This window comes from Motacilla alba, chromosome 1A, assembly GCF_015832195.1.
Source record: "Motacilla alba alba isolate MOTALB_02 chromosome 1A, Motacilla_alba_V1.0_pri, whole genome shotgun sequence".
Classification (NCBI taxonomy): Eukaryota; Metazoa; Chordata; class Aves; order Passeriformes; family Motacillidae; genus Motacilla; species Motacilla alba.
In genome coordinates, this window is record NC_052031.1 from 12,989,675 (window position 1) to 13,011,724 (window position 22,050).

Here is a 22,050-nt window from a genome sequence, read left to right on the forward strand (position 1 = left end):
ATCCACCACAATTTTCACCTTTTATTGACCCTATTTCAGAATTTGGATGCAACAAAAGTTGGCAGAATGACAACCAGGAATTTAATCAATACAATACAAAGGTAGCTCAAGGTTCTTGAGCTAAATGACAAAAAGAAGGAATAGGGGAGGGTGAAGAGGTAGGGGTGGGTGTTGAAGAAATGCAATGTAATTTAAAGCTGCACATTTTTAAAATTGTCTTAAAAAAGGAAGGACTACTGAAAGAAAATAGCCAAGTGCTCTTGGATCTCAACTAAAAATGTGAGGGCAAGACAAGGGCAGAAGTACAATAAACAATGTTACAAAGAAATGGGTTAAAAAAAGAAACAAAAAATCCAAGAGAGACATGAAGGATGAGGTGCAAATGATGTAAAATGAGTGAAGAGATGTAATAATTTTTAAACGTAGTTAAGTGTTATTTCTTAAAATATCACCTGATGCGTTTTTCCTTCTTCCACAGCCCTGAGAAGTATACCTTATTAATATACCTTATAAGCATGCTTAATGAAGCAGGCAAAAAAACTCAAAGGAATTATTTTTTTCATTTAAATGTTTAAAATCTTGTACTTAGCATTTGTGTCCCTCAGTACTCAGCCATGTCAAAACTATCTTAGTAAACGTGGCTTTTCTTCACTGACTTCTGCAGAGCTAAATAGCAGACAGGGCTCAGGTTCAGTTCACATGATTTGTCTGATTTAAGAAAATAGCTAATTCAGCTAATACGTATCAAACACAATTAGAGACAGCAAAGCAATCATTTTATCAAGCCTTTGAAAAAATGACTGCAGTGCTAACCATGACCTTACAGAGGGGAAAGTGATCAAGCCTGAGGTTACACAGAATGCTTTGGATGGATCACAACAAACTGCATTCATGCATTTTACAGGTTATGCTGGGATCTCCATATAGTATATATGGTATCTTATTTCTGTTCAAGCACAAAACCCCATGAAATTCAGAGCTAATTTTCAATTAGCTTTTAATGCTGCTTTCTATAAAGATTTCCTATATACATACTCCTATTCTTTCATGTTTTAAATTCTTTTCATGTTTTCCAAACCAGCTTTGTATTTTTCTCTCAATCTACTGCAAAGCTCTTGAATTTTCACATAACCAATAGCAGTGGTGCCAACTATCACTTCCCATGCTCTGTTTAGCATTCCAGACTGCCCCACACTGTGACTTTACTTTTAGGTGTAGTATAGCCTAGCACCTATAGAATAGTGCAGATGAGCAACTCAATGACCATCCTTTTGTTTGCATTCCTTTTGCTTCTTTTAGCCCTCAGTTAAATCACTCCTGAAGATACTTTTCTGTCATCTATTCTGAATCTCATTACACACCTGATAAAAATCATATTCTATTTCCACTGTTCACATGACTCACAAAAACACTCAGCTTGAAACCCTGTCAAAAGTGTTGGCTTTGTTGGGCTTTGAGATGCAGCTATTTCTGAAGTTCAGTTTTAGACCTGATGAAGAGCTAACCGATACCACACGACATGCAGGAAAAATGGTGACTTCTGCTTCACAAGTTCTTGGAAAAAAATACCTGATAGCAATGATAGAAATACCTTCCTGACCCCTGCTTCAAAAATCGTAGAAAATCATGTTTATTGTACAAAAGTTTAATACAGTTCATGTGCAAGAGTGGAAACTCATGCAGAGATACTACAAAAAGAGAAAGGAAAAAACCTAAGCTGAAAAGGTTGTTCAGTGAACACAAGGAAGATGTGGCACATTTTGGTAACATGCTATACAGACTTGACTCTTGCACGCTCTCCCATTTCTGTGTAGAAACATTTCTTCACCGAAAAAAATCTCTGTAGAAAATGCTCCAGCCAAGTGCAAAGAAGGCTTGCCTATAAAAAAAAATTGCCTATCTACACTTACTACAAGTAACCCTTAACTCAGGAAAGGACTCAATAGAAGGGTGAAAGACCCATAGCTTTCAGCAAGATCATACCAGAGTTTAAACTGAAAACATACTAACATTTCATCACTAGAAACTGCAGTAGCTTCTCAAAATGTGCATCTATGATTTTTTTTGAAGAGGGAGTAATATTTTTACAAATTTGTCTTGCTCTCATCTTCTTTAATTGCTTACACCCATCCATCACAATTGCCATATATTTATACACACATGCACATATCAATACATACAGTAATAGTTGGTAAAACGTATAGAAAGCCCGACTGCCTGATCACTTTTCTGATACCTGTCTTCCCACCTACATTTTGTCAAATAACTCAAAATGATGCAATGAGGCAGGCTTGAGGAGCTTGAGGATCCTCGGTCAGGAAGAAACATACAACAACAACCAATGGCACCACAGCACCTGTCTGCAGTATGACCACAACTTGGCTCACAGGAAAAAAAGAAGAAAAAAACCAGCTTTATGCATAATTTGACATGAAGAATAATTTGGGTTTATTAGACATTTAAATCACTCAGTAATCATTACCAATCACAGTATGTGATCTACAGTAAAGTTGCTCATCAAATCAAACGAAGCGCACACAGAAACAGTGCTCAAAAAAAATAGTTGAAGAGTTTTAAACTATGAAATTCAGTATGCAGGAATCCAGTTAACAGCACTAAGACATGAATTTTGTTACCTTAAGAAAGAATCTCTTATCTGTCCTAACAGGATTGTAGGAGGCAAGGTAAGCAGCTATTAGAAGAAATTTGGAGTAATAAGGAAGTTCCACATGGGTATGTGCAGAAAGTCCTATAAAAGAAACAAACAGTTCATGAGTTAACCAAAACCCAGCCTGAACATCCACAAACTTCAAATTAAACTTCCCTGCATTCATTTTCTTCTCCTTCTCTCCCGCTCTAGTGCCATAACTAAATAAATATGACTTTCTCAGCCCCATTATAACAGATGCAAACTCAGGGAAGGGCCAAGGAGCGTGTCACAAAGCTAAACAAAGCTAATATCCTGAAACCTTTTCAGACTCTCAGCAGCTGTACTTGAAGCATCAGGGATTCATAAATCTTCCAGCAAAAGATATAAACAATTCCAGACTACTTTCATTTAAGGGAATTTTCCTGACAAACAAGGCAGATTAAGGGATATATTTAAATACAACCACAATTGTTTTCAAGATTCAACCTTTAGACTCCTCTCGGCCACCAAACAGCTTGTCCACGAGCAAGGCTGGCATGATGAAGAAAGCAGCAGTGCTGAACTTCCAATAAATAGTTCATCTGTGATCAATGATTTTGTCCCACTTCCTCCAGAAAATGTTTTAAAAATTTTAAACTTCAACCACTTTACTCTGCCTCCTTACATACATGTATACGTAATTAAGATTAAACACAGATATTAAAATCCACAAAAACTACAGTCTAGTGAATATCTGCTTCCCCTCTTTTTGAGGGGAACTTTGTAATTTTTACCCTTACAGTTCCCTGCTCTTCCTCTGCATAAGAACAGGATCATCAAAGCACCCTTCATCAGCTGGCTAACTACAGAAACCATTAAAGGGTCTCTCTCTCGTGCCCTCTTTGCTTACAGTTTTTACTTCAACAGTTTTTTATTCTGTGAAGCACCCTTATGCTTTAATCCAAATACCAGCAAATAAAGAGTAAAGAATTAAACACGTTTAGAAGTTACTATTCAGGGTCCACAGTACAGGGAAAAGCATCTTAGATGACTGCTAGTAATGATTTCCTCTCACGTAAGCACAAAAAGAACAGCAGTTTTAGTTTCATTCATAATGAAGAGATTCTCTTGTACTGCATGCTATTTATAACATTCAACACCAAATAAACTCTTGCAGACAGACAATTTAGTTTAATACAAAAACATCTCGTTTTTCTCCATTCTTCTGGTCAGCCAATACTGCAGCACAAACTGAACTATTTGATGATTTACATCTTTATTAGAGTTAGAATTTTATTTATTAAAACAACTTCTTAAGCATGTTGCTATCAAATGCTGTTTTAACAACATGAAATTTTTGCCTACTACATACACTTATGAAAATGCATTTTAAATGAAGTCTCCCTTCATGGGGTTGTCAGGTGCAAAATATTTCATGATCATCTGGGAGAGAGTTTAATAATGTCACTTTGTATTAATCTCCTTTCGTCAAAAATATTGAAAATTCACCAGTCATAAACCAAACACAGGAAACAGTCTGATGATTGTATTTATCTCAAGGAATTGTCAGGACAAATAATATAAAAAATGTTCCCCAAATACAAACTGGTCAAAAGACCATGACCAACTGACATCACCAGGAAAATATTTCAGTATTCCTTCCTAAATTGTAAATGAAGGCTGACAAATATATATTAAGATTCAACTTTCCAGCCCGTCTAAAGTATAAAACCAACAAAGCTCTACTTGTCCCAGGAAAGAACATGGAGAAGGAACACTTGCACTTCTGACATTTCTCCTTGCAAGAAATCTGGACCAGGACAGGTGTTTTGTTTAGGAATGTGCTAATTCAGTGCAATACACCAGGTATAACATTCTCTTCTCCCCACTTGGACAATTCTGCCAGTTGGCACACAGAAGTTTGACCATCAGGGTTCAGGCCATTCCTGACCCATTCTGACATAAAAAACACTGATGTAAAAAGGACTGCCTTTACCTGGAAAGGATATTAGGAAAGGTTACTCACAGTATATATGACAAGGGAAAAACATTCCTTTTAGAAGATCTTCTCAAAGAACCACGATTACCCTGAATTGTAAGTGAATATTAACAGGTAGCTTTGTCTGCGTGGTTTCATTCACTTGCTCTCAGGTGACAATGACCAAGTGGAGCCAGAAAGCACATTTCACATTACGAGGTCCTACACAGTTACTGCGTTTGATACCTTTCAATTGCCCAGGCTCTCCACCATCATGCTGCAAACGCTCCCACTGTGAGCTGAAAGACAGATAATGCAAATGCATAAAGATGCGGTATTTGATAATCTTTCAGAGAAAGCTACCTGCTTGGTATAGTCTAATTTTGTGACGCTGGCGAGGATACAGTTAGTGAGACAAAAATTAAAAATACATGGTCTCACTGTCTCGCATGTAAATTTTAATAATCTGCAGACTATGTATTTGATTAAAAAAAGCAAAAAATAATGTTAGATTAAGGCATAAAAGATCTAATTGTAAAATACCTATTTCCTCCCATCCAGCTACCACGAGTAAGCAAACATCCATAGCATTCCAAGTTTCAAGAGTAATGCAGAATTGCATAAAAAGCAAAAGCACTGATAGTTTTGATTCTTTTTAAGCTGCTTAATAACTGTTTATGTTTGTGAGAAGACTACTATAATTACTTCATAATGTAATTTTGAAGTCAATGGAAGTCAGCAAGATGGATTATTCTGTCAGTGAAAAATGCCCCCAAGTAGATCGGTGTTTTCCTAAAAAGTAGCAAAAAAAAATCACTTTAAAACTTCCCTTAAGGAATGACATTGCTAGCAATTTCATATTTTGGATCATTTTGTATACCACAATGGGATTACAAAAAGATAGGTTTGTTGAAGGAATGATTTTGGCTTGTTTTTTAAAGTTCCTCATGAACAGAGTTTATCAGTCATAAGCCATAAAACTTATAAAAACAGTGTAATGGGAGGTCAGGTAATACTTAAATTACAATGAATGACAAAACAACTCATCGGTGATTTAAGGTTTTATCCAATGTCTATTTTACAGGCAGAAAAAATGTTAATTTTCCTTTCAGTTCAGGTAGCACAAAAGCTGACAGCAAAGTTCTATCACTGTAAATGACATGGCCAAGAAAAAAAAAACAGAGTAATCACAGTTCTGTGGCCAGAAAAACTGATATAGTAATTTTAATTCCTCAAGCATTTATTGGTACACAGAACTAAATCCTAGAACTGTTAGATAGAAAGCTGGAATTTCTAATAAAAATCAAGTCAAGCTCAAATTTATAATCAAAGAAAACTGTAGAGGGAAATCACTTATTTGGAAACAATTCACAAGCTATTTTGTATCATAATCTTTTATTACAACCTAATTGGAGTAGGCAATTACACAATATAAAAAGTCAGGAAGATCCCGAGTAGACTGTGTAATGAAGATCAATATTGAATATAAATAAATATTTGAGCCAAACAGTAAAAAGCTGCATGCTACAGTGAAGTCTAGCTTGGAAAAAGCAAAATCAATTCTCTTTTTAAAGGAATAATCACATCTCTAGAACATTAGCAAAGACTTCTACTACGCACTCAGGTTGTGACCAGAATACTCTATAGCCTCAATGACAATGAAAGGAAAGAAATCAGTATGTTTTTACCAAGATAAAGAAACCAAGCAATACTGAATGATCTCTCTTCACATAGTGTAACACCAGAATCACTCATCTTAAAGGGGGAGGAAATATTAAACCTAAGCCAATTATTACCACTGTGAATGAACACCACCATCCTTTTTTCTAGCAGTCTGGCAGCTTACAGACAAAATAAACAAGGAATCTAAAACAATACCAAGAACAATAGCCATTAATAGGAAACCAGATTTTAACGCTGTCAAAAATAGCAATTCCACGCAGGAAAAAATTTGCCCTTGGAAACGAAAATAAGGGATGAGAAAGCACAGTCAGAAAACAAACCTGGCTCTATCAAACAAAGCTAAGAAACACAGATACTCAAAATCTGTCATGGCTCAAGAATTCTGAGGCTTGCACACATCCTTGGTACAGTGAGTATCTGGCGAGCTAACACACATAGCAGTGTGTTCTAAACTGTCTGTATATTCTGGTGATGGATTCCCATGCTTGGTAGTTTCATACATTACAGAAAATGGATCCAGCATCAGTGTAAAGGAGAACAAAACCTGCTGCCACTGCTTTACTTATTGAATCTATTATATGCTGCAAGTACCACTTTGTTTAAATCTCCTCCTGAGATATGCTATTTCTAACAGTGTATGGCAAGAAAGAAATGTACATTAAAGGAAAAAGATTACATCTAGCAAAAAAGAAACACTAGCCATGAAACACAGTGAGAGGAAGGTAGTTAAAAACAGCAACTCCAACAAAGCAAACAAGCCTATGCCCTCCAAATTACCTGGATATTTCCCGGAGATAAACAGTCTGCATTGCCTTCTTCAAATGAGGTTCGATATTTTTCCAGAGTTTGCGGGTGTCGCGTTCATTTGCTGCAGCAAGCCAGAATCAACTTTGTTAAACATTTAACTCATGCAATACTAAAACTCATCCCTGACACCTGAAAAGTCACAGGCATAACACAGTCTAACAGCCTGACTCTGACATGCTGCTTTAGGATGATGCACCACCATCCATCCAGCAAGCACATGCTGCCACACAAGGCTGTTTCTCTGTGACTGTTCTGAGATAATCTGTGTCAGCTTGACAAAACCTCTCCTCTTGGTTTCTTTCTTCTCTTGGCCTTGACAAAGAAATAACTTGTCCCATCACTTTGTCAAACTCCTGATGGTTGAGTGAGGAGAAAGATTAATAGGAAGCAGGAAAATTTTCAGGGTATTTCCATCTTTGTTTCCTAAAACACCACCACTAAATACCACGTACTGCTTCTGCTGCAAGTGCTCACGACAGGGTGCAACTGAAGTAGGCAATGCTGTTGTGATCTGAGATAGCACTGTGCCACCACAGCACAAGGATCAGAGCAAAGCCTCCACCAAAACCAAGTGAACAGCCCCCGCTCTCTCATACATCTCTCAAATTAAAGACACAGCCTTACCTTCCCCTCTGACCACTGGCTCACAGTATTTAGCAAAATTGAGCGCTGCCTACAGAAAGCAAAATTGGAACACATTAAAATACTATCTGATCCAGCTACAGAGTATAACTACCAGGGTAACTAATTCCTTTGCGAAGCAAACAAACCCTTTTAAATCAATAATTATGTCACTTGCTTACAAACATTATACTGCCACAAATGGCAACATTTCTGTACCATAAAATACAAGTAGAAGTAATCTATCACACGTCACATGGCTTTGAGCTCAGTAGGATCTGTTTATCATACTTGGAGGTTGCATTTTTTTTTAAACGAACATAATAACTTATCGTTATAAATGAAATAAAAATGTTTTAATGAACTTTTCTTACTCCCTTCATTTTCAGATAAAACTTTCCATTCCAGGACACTTAAACACAAGAAGAAATTACAAATACTTTCAATTTATTAGCAGAAAACTACACAACACTGGAAGCCCTTAACAGCCACAAAACAACTGCAACCTTTGTTATGGATTTTAAAGGCAACTACATTTTAAGCTAACACATTCTCAGGAGGGCAAATTTACACTAGATGTAAGAAAGACTTTTTACTGTGAAGGTGGTGAGACACTGAAACAGGCTGCCAGAGAAGCTGTGGATGCCCCTGGAAGTTTTGAAGGCCAGGTTGGATGAGGCTTTGATCAACCTGGTCTAGGTAGAAGGTGTCCCTGCCCATGGCAGGGGAGTTGGAACTTGACTGTTAAGGTCCCTTCCAACCCAAACCATTCTATAAGCTCTAATTTTCCCTTTGTCCATATTCAACAATAAATCTAGACTTTCATTTAGCAAAAGACATCACAAAGCAAAACAGCAGCTCTAAAGAAGCTCATCTCACCAGATGCCGAAGTTCTTTCAGGTCCCTACAGACCATGTAGAAGACACCAAGCAAAATATTGATATATGCAGCATAAAAATCTGCAGAATATTCTGGGGGATGATTCTGAGACAAGATCTTCTGCAGATGTCCTGTTTAAACAAAAATAAATTTTGCTGTTTTCAAGCCAACTTAATAAATCGACCACATTTGTAGAAAAACAATAACCATCACTAAAAAATCCCCAACAAAATCCACCAAAACCTACACTGATTTGAAGAACCAGCAAATGTAATGGAATCAAAACATCCCTTTGAGATGTTCTGGCAAGAGGAAAAAGACAAGACCTTTACAGGTTGTGTGAATATAGACTTGTACATTCCAGTAGCTATTGCATATTCTGGGTTTTGTAACAGGTACGCTGATAAACCTGGAAAAATCTTTTAAATGTCCTTTGAAAAAGTGTTATATAATCCCTGAAAAGCAGATCAAAAAAATCAGAATTTACCTATGCTGTAATCTGGAAAATACATGGTGAATGGCTCAAAGCACCCAATGTTTGGACGGAACAGTTCCCACACTATTTCACTGAGCAGAACAACTGTCACATTTCTGTCAGTCTACACAGGGAAGAGAAAAAACCGTATGAGAGGGCGACAGGCAGAGAAATACAAAAAACCAGTGCATGCTAGAGCATCAATGAGAAAAATTATTATTGTGACTTTTTCTGTTTCACAAAAATCATTACATTTACAGTTTATTTCTATACTAGTGATTTGCATTAAAACTTCAGCTGGCCTAACCAAGCAGATCATACATTTGCAAATCTTTATAATTTTATGATATTTCTCTCCAACCCTTGCCATTTCACTGACATGTAACCTTTCTAGGGTGATACACAATACCAAGTATATTCCACCTCAAAATTAAGAGAACGTTTTACTTTAGTAATTAAACACAGATTTTCAGAGCAAACAGAAAAAGTTAAAAAGTGAAAAGAAAACTCAGCGCATCTGGAACCAAGCTATCTTGTACTTTATTTAAAAGGCAATCTGGTTATTAAAGACAAACACACAGACATCCCAAACCAAGAATGTAATATTACCTGTTTTCTCTCCCAACTGTTTTACTAATTAACATCAATGGGGCTGTACATAGTAATATATTTTTGTAACCAAGCTTTTATTGACAAAATACCTGCTTCAGAACGGATGTTTTGATCAACAGGTAGCAAAATGCTTCATATTAAAAACAATATTGTTTTATTTTCGTCACCTTTCAAAATATTAGCTACTTAATACGAAGCTAAAACCACCTGTGAAGATGATGGGTCATTCTCCTCTTTGCAAGGTTTTTGCAACCATACAAAAAATTCTGCCTAACAAAAGATGATTTTAAATATGGTTCTTACTTTCCTCACTTCTTGGTGAAGTGGCACCTACCCATATTCTTTACTGTTTTTTCTCTGTTTTTATGGAACATAAATATTTTCTTCACTTTCAACAAGAAAGTATCTTTCTGCATTTCTTTCAGCTGGTTTCCTCTCCCAGAACTCCTGATGTTTCAGCTGAGAGAAGTGCTAAGATACATTCAGCTTCCTGAAATGTTACTTCCTGACTGATCATCCAGTATGAAGAACTTCAATATTTGCTACCACAATCCTCAGAGAAATCAAGCATCCATGACTTATTCTTCAGCAGCAACCCTCCAGTCCCATGATATCCTTCACTACTACCAGTGGTGTTCCTGGTCTCCTTTCACTCCAGGAAAGGAAGAGTGGCAAGAGATTTGCTCCTACAACATTGCTCTGCAACACTGGCTGCACAACTGTTTTAGAAAGCCTCAGTCCAGAATCCAGAATTTAAGCAACTGGAATATCAGCATTCAAGACAACAGACTTATTTGGAGGTTAGTTTTGAATCTGGGAGTGTTCCTCTGGCATATATAAATCTTAGTCTATGGGGTTTTGATCCCTGAACAGCAATTACAGACCCAATTATTGCCTCCCTTCCCTGCAGAACGGGTTGTTTCTGCTTCAGGAGCAGCCTAGTCCAGAACATGGGCAGAACAGACAAAAAGAGACAGAAAATGCACCAGCTGTCAGGATTAAGAACACAGCTGTGAATCAGTCTTCATTCAGCAGAGAAATCAATGTGACCAGAAGATTAAGAGCACCACACAAAAGCTTTGAGATAACAAGCATAATTTCAGCTATTTACATGTTCAGATATTTCAAAGTACCAGCAACTTACAGTTTTGTCTTCAGTTTCTTTTCAGGGAATGTACCATTTTTGCTTATTTCAAGGCAAAAGCTTTGATGTTTCAGAAGTGAGAAAGGAAAGCACACTGTGGTTTACTCCAATCAGAAACTTACCGAGGCACAATTCCAGGAGAAGTGTGAGAAAACTCTCTAGCAAGTCAAAGCACATTCACAGCTGCTGAGCTGTGCAGCTCCAGCCAAATTAAACAGCTGGTAGTCTCCTCAAAATCTCATTCTTAAAAAGACAAACAACCTAAAAAAGACAGCTATATATCTGACACGAGCCTTCAAAGATTCTACACATCAGACATTGTGAATAAGATACCATTAACCACAACTAAAAAAAAAAAAAAAAAGTCTAATAAAAATCTCTCAACATTTTTGACCACTGTTTTGGGGGAGTGAGGCTTAATTTTTCAACTTTTCTCATCTAAAGAATCATTCATCTCGATCTGCGAGCCTGGATGTACAGGTACCACATGTTCAGTTACTTGCAACAGACAGGACACATACAATAATTTCTTCCAAGACACTCACCAACTCTTGAAGCCTAAGAAATGCTGGCAGGATGTTCGCTTCCATTTCCCTCAGCTGTTCTGCTCTATCCAGAACCTTTTAACAGAACAATGATATTTTATAGACAAATTCAACTCCCACTCTCACATGGACTTAAAATTAATTCTTAGCTGCTGGAAACTGAATTGGAGAGATTACTGCTTCAAATGTGCTTCCAGGAAGCGCAAGCAGCTCTGCATCTAAAAAGGCATATAATCCCTAGACAAGCAACATTCTCACGCCTTATGGCAGGAAGAATTATTGTTTAAGTCCAGTCAGGAATATCACAAGAAAGTCATGATATCCTTAACAACCACTGAAACTTCCACTTCTTCCCAAAATTCTTCTTATGTTTCAGATTTTCATGCAGTACAGTAGCACTGTAACTACATGCTTACTCTAGGAGAGTTGTCTTTTCCTACCATTATATGATTTTTCAGAAACAAATAAGAGCTGGTATTCTGAATTTTGAGAGAAACTTTTCTAGTCATCGTTTGCAGCCCAGGAATTTACAGGATTTATTGCATGCAAACTTCACATGGCAGTAACAGATGTAGCATATGTACAGCTTAAACAAGAAACATCTTAAGCAAATAACATTTTAGAGTCTGAAGAATTAAAACAGAAGCATGAAGACATCCATGGTTACTCTTTGGTAAAGAAAAATGTGTATTTCCAGCACACCTAAAATCTTAACAGAAATGAAATAAGAGAATAGAAATACATTTCTTTTATGGCTTATTTACTACTTGCAGTGTAAATCTAAATTCTGAAGCTCATTTTTTCTTTAGAATTATTGCTCTTGAGGTAGAAACTATAGGTCTGTAGAAAACTATATTTTCTATCCTACTACATATCTTCTTGCCATAAAAATCTAACAACATCTATCATTTCTGTTGCTCACAATAAGGAAAAGAACTTTATGTGGACAACCAAACATTTTCTGAAAACATTATTTCAGAATCCCACCACAAAAATCTGAAAGAACTATCTCTGCATCAATATCTCACACTTTGGGAATTTATTAAAAACTACAACATATGATTTTATATTGATAGCTGCATTTGGTTCGTGTAGTACTTGTAATAACTTAGTTCATGACTTCAGGAATGCATACTGCTTTACACTACAGACCAAAGAGTGGCTATGTATTTTTACTAATAAAATACTGCTTATTGGACCCAGTGACATGCAGCTACGAAACACAAAGACTTGAGGTCTTGACCAAAGGTCTTGACCTAAGCAGATCACATTTTTTAGTTAAATGGGAAACTACAGTTCCTACTTACAGCACAAAAAATACAATGTGACCCTGGCTTGTGGAAAATGTCAAGTGGTTCACAGAAACAGCCTTCCCCCAGGTCTATAAATCTATGTCTTATTCTTTGGTGTCCAAACAGACTTGCCACTCTTCAATTTTTTAAAAAAGCCTATACTTCCTAAAACTGGCTGCTCACTTACATTAAAAAAGTAGCTTGATACTTCTGTGAAGTGCTAAATATTGTAAATGCATGAATGACAACAAGTTATGTCTACTCCAATTTTCCAGGTAGTTAAAATGAATAAATTCATTTTTCATAAGTAATCACAAGCATTCAGCACCTATGCTTGGGCTAAGAGAAACATTTAGAATCCTTTGCTCTAAAGTAAATATTTATCTTGAGTTGCTCTGAGTTAATTAAGCTGAAATATTACATTATTTACTACTGAAATGAAATGGAATAAGTCAGCATTGCCAGTTTATGTTACCAGCATGCTGGTCTTCCATCAGTCTCAATTTAAACCACTCTACAATAAATCCAGATGACATAGGTTAATAAACATTGATTGATTTCTCCCATTCCTGTCTGTTCCCACGCAGAATGTAACTGAAATACTAATTTAATACTGAATTCTTCTGAGGCAACAACTGTTTTCATGATACAATTGAACCTTTGTAGTTAGTTAATGCTTTACTTTCTACAACCATTGTTGAAGAACTTTCTAATTTTGTGTGATGCCAATTTTCATAAAATACATGAAGAATTCTTTACTGATGTAAAATAGTTTTTAATCCAAATACTGATCTGAAAGTAAGACTTTACTGCAAGAAGTATCATGTGAAATACACTGAATGTTATTAGAGAGATAAATGTTGTGCTTATGGAATTGCTGAAGAATGTCAATATCACTTTTATGACAGTAAGCTAAACTACTTCTATTTACAACTTTTTATCTGTTTTAGGCATTATTATTTTTTTATTTAATTTCTAAGTATGTCAAATTTATTAACCTTGTGACCTGCAGGAAACAATGAGATAGTACTGTTTCCACTGAACACGATATGAAGTTATTTGACTCAGTGGCAAAGTATTTTTAAATGGGAATAAAACATATTTAACTACAGCCTGTGAAAGAGAATAAAGAATGTTCGGTATAATTATGAACTTCTTGTTTGACTGCAAAAACACCCCGAAGCAGCATGGGCACATTGACCATGGCTTAATGACCCTGGGTCATCACACTGCATGTTTCTCACAGCAATCAATCTTAACCATGTTCTTGTTTTCTTAAATAATCAATTTCAACTCTTCTTAAAAAAAACCTTAATTGCTACTATTGGCCTAAAATTTTGGTCTGAATATTCTGCAGGTTCACATTATATATATACATTTACACATCACTAATGCTACAGCTTTCATATTGTCCTTCCATCAGACCCCTTGTATGACTGAAATTTGTTTCCATGTTTATCTCTCAGCACAATAAACGCTGTTTTAGTCTGCAAATTTTGACTCCTTTATGTAGTTAAGATTATCACAGTAAAAACCCTGAAGACCTAAACCAAATCCTAGTGTTCTAGTATTACACTGATTCAATCGTTCCTGCAACCTAAATTCTGATTACTTTTCCTGCAATCTGCTATTCATTCCACTTGAGCATATCACCGATTTTTTCACTGCAGTCTTTTTTTCCATCTTAATTTTAAAACTATAGGTCCCATCACTAAGGGCCACAAGTGTAGCTGAAGATGTAAGATCTCAAAAGCATTTTAACAGAGGAAGTTATGCATTTTAGTTCCTTAATATTATCCTTAAGTTCTATTGCAGCAAACCAAGCCTTGTCATTTGTGTTCTCCGTGTTCCCTTCTGCCCTATTCCCCACCTCTGCTTTCTCATTTTTGATGCTATTTTTACAAGGAAACAGATGAGCATGACTTACTAATAATAAAACAAATATAGGCTCTCTATATTTAAAGACTTTGCAACACTATTACATCCCCAATTTAAATGTGTGGTAAAATTTATGTTCATTATTAGTTATGCTATACAGTTTATGTGTAGGAAAAAATCTAAAACCAGGAGGAGTACAGAATCTCACCTAAAGCCTGCAAGCCAACAGAAAGAATCTGTCAACAGGTTCTGAATGAGGTCTACTGAGAAACTTTGTGCAAACTGCGCTACAAGGCACACATTTCACATACAAATTATCAACAGCCGTGACTCACACCCTCTTAGCAGGAATAGGAGTGGACATCAAAGTGAAATTACTTACAATGTATAATGTTTGATCTTGAAGCTCCTGACTGGCCACAGCTTGTTTGAAGAGACGAACAAAGTCGTTCAAAGTATCACAATGCACAGGAGAGGTCTGTTCTGTGCCAGACGAACAGTTTTGCAGCTGGATGAGAATTTCTTCTAGCAGAAGTCGCGATGTAAAGTATTCCACACAGTTCACAAACACATGAGGAAGCTGAAGAGAACAAGAAAAATTATACAACCGTGTTTGGCTTTTTCAGTGTAAATATTCCAGAAAGAGTTTTCTCTTCCATATGAGAGAACCAAAGAAACCATATTCTGCCAACAAAATATAGCGCAAGTACCAAAATAACTTGTTAAAAAGAAAGATCAATCATGTACCTAGTCAAAATATTATGCATCACAAACTGAAGAGAGAGCTGATGAATTTTTAAATGGCAGGATACCTTCTAACTACGTTTAAACACTGAAGCACAATGTATCCTTTAACTATGCTGAAAAATTGTAAGCAATACACAAAAAGAAAACCAAATAGCATTTAGCTCAAAGAAATTTAGACAACTGTAAGTCATTACAGTATCATAAAATGGTTTATTACAAATTACAGTGTCTAGAAAGACAGACATCTCAAAGAAAGATCTCCCCACCACACTCTCCAGAACTACTGTGAATGTTTTTGGCATTCAGTGCAGACAAAATGACAAAGTGTAAGCTTCTGTATCTGACCCATGTCATCAGCATGATTGTGCAGAACATTTTCAGAAAACCAGATCTTTCCAAGCAAACAGTGAGTGAAAAAAAGAGTATGAGATATAAGTATCAATTCAGTAATATTGAAAATCTACAATCATTTGTCTTTAAATAGAAGGCATTGTAACCCATAAAATAACACCAGTAGTCAAACCTACCTAAGGCAAAAAAAGTAATTTTCTAGCAACCCTATTTTTAAGACATAGCTTATCTGCACAATTCCATAATCTCTGGTAAGGCAGATGCTCATTTTCACACTGAACGTTAAAACCTCTGGAAAACATTAGTCACTGGGATGCAGGAATGTGGTTGTCTATAACAAAAAAAAAAAAAAAAAAAAAATCCAAGAACTTCATTCCAGTCTTCCTACTGAAAATACAATATGATTCAGCAGATGTGGGGAAGTGTGGGTACATACTGGCAATCCACTCACACAGCATGTAAAAAAAAGCTTTCCTATGGTTTTGAACACCATTAAAAGGAAAGGGCTACATCACCAAAAGCAGCCATTCAAAGTGCTGCACCTCCACAGCAGAAGGAAAGCTGGGTGCCTCAGATGTGATTCACACCACCACAGTACACAGAGACACCCAGACCTGGCACAGGACGTTCTGCAGAGAGCTGCTGCTCAAACCAGCCTCTTCCCAGGGCCTGGCCACACCTTTGGACAGGGTGCGAGAGGTCAGCTCAGGGCTGTGAGCTACTGTGAAGGCTACTTCATGGAAGAGGATCATAAACCCCTGCCTTCTACTCCTCTGCCTCTGCAGAATTTTTAATGAAGGGGGTTTCTGTATAAAACCTGCAGATAAAGTGGTAAGTTCACTCTGGACAAGCTGAAAGTATCAGAGCTATAGAAACACGCAAGGGGAAATTGATGGTTTAGGCATGAAGTGAGCACCTGTCATTGGATTCAAATCCCTGAATTTCATGACTGACAGAGATATTAACAGATCTAGATGGAAATCTCTGTAATGACACCCTTCAACTTAGGACAACTTTAAAACATGCTTTGGAAAAAATTAAAACAAGGAGTCAATGGAGCTACTTCAGGCTAAGTCATGGAGACAAGGTGAACAATATTTGCCTCCTTTTTTATCTTTTTTAAACTTTCTTAAAAAAGTTATTATGATTTATACTATATCTCAGTATGCACAATTTCATTTTATGCTAAGTGGCCTAGTGAGAAGAGTGATGCTCTCATGACACAGTAAGTGGAGGAGAAGAATCAGGAAGGCAGAAATGGTTGAGGAAACAAACCATTTTGAGAAAGTAGAGGCTATTTTGAGGAACCATGGCTATAAACTGTAAATTCAATATCCTTTGTGACCATTTTTACCTGTAAGGTAGTTAGAAGAGTTTTCATCACATAAGTTTTTCCACTAGATGTGCGTCCATAGATAAAGATGGATGGAAAACTAAACTGCTGACGCTAAGGGAAAAAAAAAAAAGTTATTGTTGTTGTTTCAATTCTTTTCATTCAATAGATAAAAGATTTAACAATGAACTTTCCCCCCGAAAGAAAAGTTATCTCCTAAATTGAGGCATTAAATACAAAATACAGCAATTAATATAGAATCAGCAATATCAAGTTTTATATTACATCTTTACTGAAATGCTCAGGGGGTAAGTTGCAAGAATCAAGTATCACATAACTGCCAATGAAACTGCTCCAACAAACAACAAAAACACACACACGGTGGGCTCTTAATTCAAATTAGTTAACTAACTGAAACAAAACCTTGGCAAGCACAAATTGAAGCCATACAATCCCCTAGCTTCTGCAAACACTACAAATTGCCTTTATGTTCATTAGGACCAAAGAGAAAAGAATTAAATGGTGTGAAGGAGGGGATGGTAAAGCTTGCTCTTCTTTCACAAGGTAATATTTGATGTATATGTTTATTTAATAGACCTGACGCTGTTAATTTCATGTATTTTTCTTAAGATGCAGGGAAAATAATGGAATTATTCTTTTTCTCCATTCTGAACAGGTTTTCACACTGGTGAAAATGAAAACACAGGTTTTTCTTTTAATTTGTAAGAATATAAGTATATTGACTTAAAAAATGAATACAAAAATAATATTGACACTTTTAATGAAAAATAATAGTCAATTTATCCAAGATGAAACACTCTTGTGCAAAACATGCAGGGTTGAGTATCTGTACATTGATCAAGAATTGAAGTATCTATTTTTAAGAAGAGTTGTTGCCACTATGCTTGTAACATATATAAAACTTGAATACTGTAATTTGATGTTATTATTATTAGTATCCCTAATTAAAGACAGAAAACAGATACTAATTTCCAGATTGTTATTGAATGTAAGCAGACATTCTGCAAGCAAACAGCTTACAAGTTTGCAGATAAAAATCCCCATTACTTTTTATCACAGCTTTGTGAAGCAGTAACAAAATCATTTAACAAGCCAGTGGTTTCTAACTCTTATGACCAGCCTCAAAACTACCGAGAATCAGAACAATTTAATGTACTTAGAATTCAGACATTCAGATTAGATTAACAGGTCAAAACCAAACAGAATTTCTACACTGACACTGAAAATAATTACCCCAGAACTTTAAATCTAGGAGGAAGAGACTTACTCCCTGGTACTAAGTGGCAAAAACAGAACAGAGTTGTGGCAAAATCAGAATTCAGAGACACAAAGACACAAAAGCTCTAAGTTTTTTTAGGTCCTTCCAGCTGCAAGGCATCTTTCAACCTTCCAACATACCAGAACCTTCTGCCAAACACTAATGTTAAAGATGGCAACAAAAAATAAAACTTCAGCAAAGAGGCAACCAAAGCATGCTCACAGTGACATCACAAAAACACCCATACATTTCTATTCTCCCCCTGAGACAGTGGAATGCCTTTGCTCTAGTCAAACACAGAATACAAGAGCACTACCTCGCCAAATATTGACAGCAACGTGGACACCTGGGATTCCCGGCAAGGCACCAAACTTTCCAAGTGAAGCAGGTCAGCGGCTGGGTACGCTGAATGTTCAAGATTCGGCATTTTGATAGTCCTGTAGTTCGTCACCTAAACATGCACGTCCCTTTTGCAGAGACAAGAAATAACGTGATCTGGAAAACAAAAAGCTTCCATTATCATTAGTTTCCATACACATAAAGAGAAAAGGAATGGGATTTGACAGAAAACCTAAACAGACATTCTAGCTCAAGATAAGGGTGTAACTAGGACAGACTAAAAAGACTTTGGCAAAATCGCACTCAACTATGTAAGGCATTATACAAACATTTCCACACCAGACAAAACCCAAAAAAGCAAATCAAAATGGAAAGGCATACAGGATATGAGCAAATCAATGCAAGAATTATCCTAGTTTAGTTAACTGAGGAATTACACACTCAATTCTGGTTCATATACATTTAAAACTAGCAAGAGAATAAAAATTAGTAAAGTATAGTAAAGTAGAGTAAAGTAGATTAGTCACAGATCACCACCTCTCTGAACAGTCAATAAAAAAGGATTTACAAACAACAGGAAAGAGGCGGGACATAAGGAAAGGTAAGGATGACAAAGTAATAGATCTCTGGCTGCTAACAGGAATGCTAACCCCATCTGGAAAGGAGCACCGACATATGAAGAAAATCCAATTGATAGCAAAGACTGGAAATACTCCTTAAAAATAGTAGGAGTCCAAACCGTTTACATAAAACTAACAGTAATGCCAATCTACCTTTTAGACAAGGACTAGATAAGGAAAAACAAAGGTCTTGATTGCTGTAACACTGGGAAGGCTGGGTTTTAGTGACTGAATATAGAAAAGCACCTCAAAGATATTCTTTGTCTGCACTTCTAAAACTGCTGGAAAGATGGTACTTCTGCCTGTTGTGATACAGACAACATGCAGAGAGAACTGAAATGACCCCAACAGCTGGATTCTGACTTTGTCAAACACAACATGACAATTATCTGTATGTTATCAAGACAAAGGTAATAAACAAATCACTCCCAACTGTTTTAAATGTAAGTATTTACAGACAAATGCATTATGCTGATTATAAGTACAACAGCACAGGAAAAAAATCCTAGGTCAGCAAAAGGAAATCAAAAATAGTAAGGTAAAGGGAAAACAAACTGCTCTGAGGGGAAAATGCAATAACGGATTGCACTAACAGGAGAGCTACTAGGGTACGAGGAGGTTTGTAAATATAAATATTTCCATAAATAGATTTCAGAAAATATTTCTTCTTTTATTTTTACACTTTGCCTTCAGCGTCTTCTAAGGTAAAAGCTGGGATTGTAGAATCAACAGAAAAATAAGTGGAATTAATGAGAAAAAAAAGGATATCCCTGATGACATAAGTAATTCAGTACTTGTATTACACCTGCTTGAAAGTAATCACATCACACATAACAAGGACTACAGTTCGACATCAAGAAACTAAGTCTGAAGTAACTTGAAAAATAAGTTTATTTATAAGTCAATCACATATTAAGTATGGGAAGTTAAAGTAATGCTGCTGTCAGGGGCAAAAAAACCCCACAATCATATCTATCACGCAAACTCTTTCCTATACACAGAATCACACAATGAGCCTTGGTCTATTTTATCAGCTTTGAACGGGTCTGTGCATCTCTCCACCATATCTATTCAAAATGGAATGAAGACACAAAAAACCAAATAGCTTGATTAAGGCTGCTATCTAAAAAGTCAGCGAGCAGCGAGGTATTTCAAGGACGAAGAGAAAATATTTGTTGACAGGAGCCACTAAAAGCAAGGACAAACAAGTGGGGGAAAAGTTCTAGAAAAAGGCTGAAAAACTCGTGTAAACTCAAGAAAACAAAAAAAAAAAAAAACCCAAAAACAGCCCTTTTGCTCCACTGGCTATACGAGAACAGGGCTTGACTGCGTCCCGAACGCACCTAAAGCCATGAAGTACTTCAGCTTTTCAAGGCCACTCCCAGGCAAACTTCCCTCCGAGGAAGCACCCTGACTGCAGGGCATCTGCCAGCCCTGCCTGCTCCTCACACACCCCTGCAAACGGCAACTTTCACCAAATATTTCACACGTTTCAGCCCATTTTCACATTATCATTTCAGGATGAAAACCACATCTCTACTGGCTATACGTAGGTGTCCTAATCTCCAGCCTCATTCACGAGCTCACAAGAAAAAGGATGCCTAGAGCAACGTGTTCACAAAACAATTCATTTAGATTAAATGGCAATGTTAACAAAAGTATCAGCCAAAGCTTGAATTCAGGATGTTCCAGCCCGGGGAAGGCTGTACGTGTGACTCCAGCCAGACCAGGAAGGTGCCCAAAGCACTTTTCAGCTGAGACCGAGCAGGCTGTTAAGAGCACAAGTCAAACTTCATGGCGGGACTTCATGATTTACTAGGACTTCTCTCAACTCACTGGTCCTAAAATTCCTACAGCTGGCAGCCTTTCCGCACTCTAGCATAAAAAAATTACATACAAAAATAGCAGAACCTAAAGATTAGTACGGTTCTGCGTCCCCTCAGGCCTCACAAACCCCCCGGCCGGCACGGGCGTGCCTTGGCTGAAGGGGAATGACGACCCCCGGCCTCCATGGAGCGCGGCTTAAGGGCTCCTTCCGCCACGCGTGTGTGAGGCTCAGGGTGCTCCCGGCCTAGGGGGCGGCTCAGCCCGCGGCGGGTTTCGCTCCCGCACCGATTTTTACCGAGAAAGCGGAGCAGAAGCAGGTCGGCCCCTTCTGTTCCTCACGGCCCTCCCTCCTTCCCGCCCCGGCTCCCCTCACCGGCTCCTCACCCGCTCCCGCCGCCGCCGCGCGCGCGCCGCTGCTCCGCCCCTTCGGGGCGCGCGCATGCGCAGTGGCCACGGCGGGTCCGCCTGGGGCGGGGCGGGCATGAGGGGAATCCGCCGCTTCCCCCGGCGGCTATCCCACGGGATAGCCTGTGTGAGCCCGCTGGGAGAAGCGCCGGGGCACTCTGCCGCTCATCTAGTCGGATATCCCACGGGATAGCCTGTATGATCCCGCTGGGGCACTCTGCCGCTCATCCAGCCGGGTATCCCACAGGATAGCCTGTGTGATCCCGCTGGGAGAGGCGCCGGGGCACTCTGCCGCTGCGGGAGCCCCGGGACTGAGCCATTTGTCCCACAGGGACAGGCTTGAAGGTGTTGCAAAATGCGAAACATGTAAACTTTTCTTAAGAAGGGATGTTCTTTGATCTTTGCGTACTTTGAAATCCAATCAACAAGAATAGAGAATTGATCCGTGAAACCGAGAAAGGCTAGCGAGCTCTAAGTGGTGAGCAGGTGTTAGAAAGACGAGTTACTTGGTAGAATTGCCGTGCTAGGGTCCAGGGCTGGCCGTGCTCCCATGATCTCAGACCTCGGGGGAGGTTAACGAGGCTGGGGAAGAAGGATGGTAGTGGA

The 22,050-nt window shown here is 37.7% G+C and overlaps 1 protein-coding gene across 2 annotated transcripts in view; it reads right to left on the minus strand.

The window, feature by feature from the left end:
- The window catches only part of ORC5 (origin recognition complex subunit 5), a 60,480-nt gene extending 39,013 nt beyond the window's left edge, over window positions 1-21,467 (minus strand). Inside the window, exons 1-11 of one of the 2 annotated variants that reach the window (XM_038154554.1) lie at window positions 21,424-21,467; window positions 18,570-18,748; window positions 16,996-17,088; window positions 14,926-15,123; window positions 11,374-11,448; window positions 9,085-9,196; window positions 8,598-8,728; window positions 7,722-7,770; window positions 7,068-7,158; window positions 4,854-4,906; window positions 2,637-2,749 (exon numbers count right to left, since the gene is read on the minus strand). In XM_038154554.1, the coding sequence (XP_038010482.1) occupies window positions 2,637-2,749; window positions 4,854-4,906; window positions 7,068-7,158; window positions 7,722-7,770; window positions 8,598-8,728; window positions 9,085-9,196; window positions 11,374-11,448; window positions 14,926-15,123; window positions 16,996-17,088; window positions 18,570-18,680 (1,026 nt within the window). In that variant the 5' untranslated portion in view covers window positions 18,681-18,748; window positions 21,424-21,467. Of the gene's footprint in view, window positions 1-2,636; window positions 2,750-4,853; window positions 4,907-7,067; window positions 7,159-7,721; window positions 7,771-8,597; window positions 8,729-9,084; window positions 9,197-11,373; window positions 11,449-14,925; window positions 15,124-16,995; window positions 17,089-18,569; window positions 18,749-21,423 lie in introns of those variants that run through there. The other variant, XM_038154555.1, reaches the window with a different exon arrangement.
- Between the last annotated feature and the right edge of the window lie 583 nt (window positions 21,468-22,050).